Source organism: Microtus oregoni, unplaced genomic scaffold (assembly GCF_018167655.1).
Source record: "Microtus oregoni isolate MIOR12 unplaced genomic scaffold, Mior012 000023F_ref0000262, whole genome shotgun sequence".
Lineage (NCBI taxonomy): Eukaryota > Metazoa > Chordata > Mammalia > Rodentia > Cricetidae > Microtus > Microtus oregoni.
Genome location: NW_024543082.1, coordinates 35,447,424 through 35,453,423, shown reverse-complemented (window position 1 = coordinate 35,453,423; position 6,000 = coordinate 35,447,424). Strand labels below are relative to the sequence as shown.

Here is a 6,000-nt window from a genome sequence, read left to right as displayed (position 1 = left end):
GAAATGCCAACTGTGGGCACTACAACCCCATCACTTGCTGACAATCTCTCTGTATTTTATACACACGACCACTATGAAATGACCTTTCACGAACAGCAGGGAAGGCCTCCTGGAGAAAATGGGGCATGTGGGAAGAAAATCTGCCTACCCAATGGCCACAGGACTCTGATGAGTCAGAGAGCATTTGCAGTGTGGAATGCCAATTGTCTACAGAATACTGCAAAGAAAATCTTCCATGTCCTCTTTCAGAGCAGAAGCCCAGAGACAGAGGAAGGGAGAGCATTTGAAGCTCAGAGGGTCTTCTTCCTAAGTAACTCTGAGGTAGACTGTGTAGCTCCCACCTGAGCTGCTGGCTTTCCGTGACTGTTGCCGACACACACCTATAAAATGGAGGCAAGCCTTCTGCACTGTGAGGTGGGATGGATCCCTGCTGCCTGTTCAGTTTTGCCCACAACTGTTGCATTTAATTCTTTGTAATTTAGCATTTTATAAATCCTATTTACCTCCTGGAGAGTTCTGTTGCTTTACCTAGACATGAAAGCACTCTGCACACCCAGATTTTCTGTGGGCGCTAACCCCAGGACGTTCTGCGAATGTCTTCTCTACATGCGGCAATTGCTGACTGCAGATGCTGTCTGCAACCCTGACCTTACCAGCGTCGAGAACAACCACATTCTTCTCACCGTCTGCCACCACTGTCCGGCTGGTTTAGCAATCACGTCAAGGAGCTTTGTGTCCTGGATGATCCCAAATCACTCACCATCATGTTGGTAAGACAGCCATGAAACCTCTAGTTTAAATACCAGACGTTTTCTACATGCCAAGTGTTGAAGGCTTTGTCCTCTCCACATCGCTTTAGTTAGTGGCGCTATGTTGGGAGGTATAACCAGGGGGAGCGGGTCACAGGCTGGGGGCTGCAGTGTGTGTGTGTGAACCTCTGAACTAATACTTGGTTCCTAGCCCCTTCCCCTTTCTCTGCCTCCTGGCAGCGAGGAGGTGAGTAATCTTGCCTAACCATGCTCTTGCACCAGGAACAACAGAGTCAGCCAGCACGGGATGAACCTCGGAACCACGGGCTAAATCTTCCTCCTCGAAACTGTTGCAGTGGTGCCACGCACGCACGCACTGTTTAGGGACAACATTCAACCGACAGCAAAGTCCGTCACGACCTGGCCACTGGGCCCCTGCCTTTCTCATTTTATGGAGCCCCTCTCAGACAGAGGCATCTTGTCATTTGGAGGCCTGCAGACCCAGGTGATCTTTTCAAACTTTCAGCTGGGACCGCCGCTCACGTTCGCCATGGAACTACTCACAAGGGGTCTCCCACAGGGGCGTTCGATGACCTTCTATTCTAGGGTCAGTGTCCTCAGCAGCGACAGTGCCACCTTTCCACACCAGCTTTGTGGGGACTGCTCCCAGTCAGGTACCGAGCAGCACCACAGCCCTCGTCTAGGGCTATTTATGAACCTACTCCCCGGGGCCGGAATACCCTCAGTCTCAGAACCACCCAGAACAGTGAAGGGGAACGCCATGCTGTATTCCTGTCTGGAAAAGCATCTCGCCTACGGCCAGTCAGTGAAGCTGGTCATTACTTAGCTCTGAGCACCTGGATTAAAATGTGGACCTCCCAGTAGGCTTCAATCTTGACCATACATGGCTTTAAAAAAAGAGTAGCATGTAAGTTCCCATGGAGGAATATTTTATGTTAATCTCAATCAAGATTATTTCCCTATATCAGCAAATAAATATTTATTGAGGCCTTTGCAGGCTGGCCAGTAGCTTCACAACTCCCTTTCCAGGGAAGAGGTGACCAGAGGTTCAGGTCTTCTGAACAGGCTGGCCTTTAGGTGGCTTAGCAGGAAGAAGTGCTTGCGGCCAAGGCTCATGGAACTGAGGTCCGTCCCCAGGAACACATGGTGTAGGGAAGGCCAGACTACCGCCAGCCGACTACCGCCAGCCCGACCACACACATACATCTCTACTAAGGTAACATTTAAAAAACAGCTTGACTTCTGTGGATATTCCTTTTAGTAGAGAACCCCTCAAATTAACACGCATCACTAGAGTGGGGGTGGGAGGGCTCAGAGGTAAAAGTGTCTGCTTGGCAAGTATGAGGCCTCGGGTCTAATTCCCAGCTCCACGCAGGAATCACAGGGATGCACGCGTGAACGTGCCGTGCCGGGCAGCAGGGCTGACGTCACAATGCCTTTCGCCCACCTCCACAGAGGAGGTGTTCAGAGCTTGAATTTGTTTGTTTGGCCCTTTCCCAAGTGGCGTGTGCTTGACATTCTGTATGTGGCATGGCAGCAGGCAGTGACAAATGAACGCATGTCCCCATGACTCGTCCCAGAAAGAAAGTGACAGGCAACGCTTCCAGAAGAGCAGACTGTGCTGATTTATTACAGAACGCAGTTAAAAAAAATATCTTTGAGGTTAGCCTCTCCGGCTCAAAAGCACTGAACTAGAAACACTGGGCAGCGATGCGATGGTCTCTCCCTTGCTGGCTTCCTCCCCCCAGCACTGTGGACAGGGTTTGGAGAACATTCGATCCATGTTTCGTCGTAGACTGATGGAGACTGAATGCCAGCAATCTGCTCCCCAGAGGAGACCGCTTTCTGAACTCCCAAAGCATGCATTGTTAAATGGCATTAGGTTATTTCAGAGTGACAAACTTGGTAATGGTATTGTAAGACCAAAACAGAACACCTATTTACCAGACACACACACGGCAACTAGAAAAGAGAAAGTCCCAAATGTTCACCGAGTGTCATGGCCCATCTGGAAGGAAAGGGGAAAGGCACTGTGTCCCTCTAGCAACACACGGCTACGACTTCACATGCTCCAAATTCAGCCCGTTAGACATGACATTGATTTCTACCACACACAAGTCACAGGGAGCTTGGGACCCCTCTGCCCTCTATCCTCACCCAGGTACGCGACAGGAATCCAGAAATGCTCTCTGCTTTATTTACAAGTTTGTCTTCCTGTTTCAGTGGGGTGAAAAACCGTCTCAACCAACAGTTCTCAAAGGGGTTTTTGGCTGAAATTCACGCACAAACCACTTACATAAAAGAAACAATGGGAATCAATGTCTGAACCCGAAAGCCACACCTAAACTTCCCACCCGCCTGCAGCTGGCAGTGAAGCTGCTCTTCTCTCCACTCCCTCTAAATTCTACACAGGAACCCAGGGTCACCCTCTTCTGTGAGAAAGCACAAGCGACTGGGTGACCCCTCCAGGTGTGACCCCATGTGTGGGTGCTGCTGCAGAGAGAGCCGGGGCCAGGAGAGGCCACAGGTTTTCGTCTCCCCGGCGGAACTCAACACAAACAAAGGTTAGTCTTGGAACCCAGTAGTACACATGCATGGACATTAGAACATGACGGCAGGAAGGAGGAGCCTTTCTGCACTGGACACGCGGTGACTTGTGGGGGGCCTCTGCCTGCCAGTGGGGTTGAACCCTGAACGCTGAACGCTGGCTGGAAACAGAAATCTCACCCTGGGCCACCAGTCAACCTGTCCTTGGCAAAAACAGAACCTAGAAAAGAGTGAGGACAAGACACCACCATTATCAGTTTCTCGAGATGTCCCCAGATTTCCTTGTGTGATTACCACAGACTCAGTGAATGGCCCAAGACATTCCTGGGTGCCATGGACATGGACTGAGGTGCGATATCAGAACAAGGAGACAAAGCCTTGATTCTCTTCTGAGCAACATGAACTGGAATTTCTGCCACAGTGGTCATGGCTGTCACCTCCAAAGCTATGACCAGCCACCTGCACAGTAAAAGACTCTTCCCCATGAGCAGGGTTCAGAACGTGTCTTCGCGGTCTGTGAGCCGGTTCAGCTGAGGTGAATAGGCGTGTATTCTGGCCTCCTTGTCTGGATGATTTTTGGCTTGGGTCTCTTCATTCTCTCCATCTCCTCCTCCTCTTCGTTCTCTTGGTCACTCTCACACACGTGAACCACCACGCTGGGAGTGGTGTCTGTTGCTGCGTGGAGCTCATACTTCTCGCCTAGGGAAGGAAGGCACCACAGGGTAACCAGGGCAAGTCCTTGAGCATGACATGTAGGTACCCGGGACTGGCACCAGGGCAGGGAGGGAGAGCAGGAGGAACAGAACGTGTGTTGTTAGCTAACCCTTCCCAGGTCTACCCAGAGCATAATCCAGGGGAGGTGTGGGAAGCCTCCGTTCAGAGAAAGGACGGGCAAAAACCACTCTGTGAACAAATGTCCTGAGTCTGTTGTAAGGCTTTCAGCTGGGGTGCAGAGCACAGCAGGGAGGAGGTGTGGAGAGGCCCTATGTGTATACACACACACACACACACACACACACACACGCCTGCCTTGTATCTGTCCAACTGTCTCATCTTTCCCTTAGTTTGGGAGCAGGTTTGACAGAGTACAGGCTGGCCTCAAGTTCCCTAAGTAGCTGAGGCGGATCTTAACTTCTATCCCTCTTCCTCTACCTTCTAGACGCAGAGGCCTCACACCACTGTGCTGGTTTATGAGGCACTGGGGGCCAAACCCAGGGGTTCATACATGCTAAGCAGGTACTCCACCACCTGAGCGACATCCTCAGCCACAGCACCATTGATTCGTTCGTTCATTCATTCATTCATACTTGTGTCAGCTATTAGCTGGAGCAGAGTGCTCCCTCATTGCTGTTTTGGGCTAGCCTAGGCTTGCCCAGACTCCATCACGTTCACACCACTCTGCTGCAGCAAGGTCAGGGAGCCTTCTGTTATTGACACACTGTGGCTGGAAAGCAGGGGTCTGGGACACCCCTTGAGGGAGTCAGCATGGCAGAGTGGCTGTCGTATGGACGAGAGTGCCAACGCGAGGACCTGGACACAGTGGGCATGCAGGCCACTTCATTCCTCTGTGCCCTTTGCGTCTTCTCTAAAATGGGGCAACCAAGGTGGCGATGAGGCCAGTTCCACCAGAGAGCATTCAAGACACCCAGCAGCAGGCTCACGACACGCTGCCTTGACCAATGCCACCCAGCTCTATGTTTTAAAAAAGTAGGGTGCTGGGATGTGATCAAACATGGGGTACTTGCCAGCAGATGCAAGGTCCCAGGTCTGAACCCCACTGCTGAACTAGTTGAGTTCTGAGGTGACGCAGTGGCTTGGCGGGGCTGCCAGCTCTCTAGTGTGCACCTCAGATGTGGAGGCACGGCACCAGGACCAAACATGGCACATGGCCTGGCCTCTGCCCCACCAGTGAGGCTAAAATGTTGTCCTAACTGCTAACGTGAAGGAGCCTCGGCTCTCCCAGTGCTGAGGGTTGCTGGGAAAGATGAAAATGGAGGCTTTCCACAGAAGTATCTACCATCGTCCCAAGTAAGAAGGCTCGGAACTCGAGGCTGTATTGTGAGACCTCTGCAGTCCAAGGCACAGTTGAAACAAAAAATAAAATACACACACACACACACACACACACACACACACACACAAAACCCATTAACTTCACTGCTAAATAGATGAAGGGCAAACCACTCTGAGAAAGTCCCTTTTGTAAGAACCTTCTCGTCAGACCTGAAGGTGTGCTCAACTCTGGGGCGTGAGAATTCCCTCGGGGCCCTGGGGGGCACTCTGCTACTCCAGTGTACACTGCAGACTTCCCAAAGGGATGCTTCGGCCCATTCATCCACGGTCTGGGTTCTCAGAGATGGAAGGCTCGTCTCACTTCCTGCCCTGGGACAGTTTGGCTCCTTGCCTCAGATGGAGATGCCCTCTGCTTCCATGTGTGACACCCTGATGCCAGACCCTTGGCTTCACTAATGATGCTAGCTAGCAACTGCCATGGCCAGCCATCTACTTGCTCATACAGGTCATTTCCAGTCTTGACCTTCAGGCCCCAATTAGCACTAGTAACATGATTCTTGCTTTGTACCGCAGGAGGAATTTCCGCTTAGGCTGTGTTCTCAGAAGTGTAATCTTTCAGCATGAAACTGCTGATGGGCCATGAAAATAAAACCCTTCCCCAAAGGAACAT

The 6,000-nt window shown here is 51.5% G+C and overlaps 1 protein-coding gene across 2 annotated transcripts in view; it reads right to left on the bottom strand.

Moving 5' to 3' along the window:
* Positions 1-2,951: 2,951 nt before the first annotated feature.
* Positions 2,952-6,000, bottom strand: part of Rcan1 (regulator of calcineurin 1) — a 101,163-nt gene continuing 98,114 nt past the window's right edge. For both annotated transcript variants that reach the window (XM_041673347.1, XM_041673348.1), the window contains exon 4: positions 2,952-4,016. In XM_041673347.1, coding sequence (XP_041529281.1) covers positions 3,844-4,016 — 173 coding nt within the window. In that variant the 3' untranslated portion in view covers positions 2,952-3,843. The remainder of the gene's footprint in view (positions 4,017-6,000) is intronic.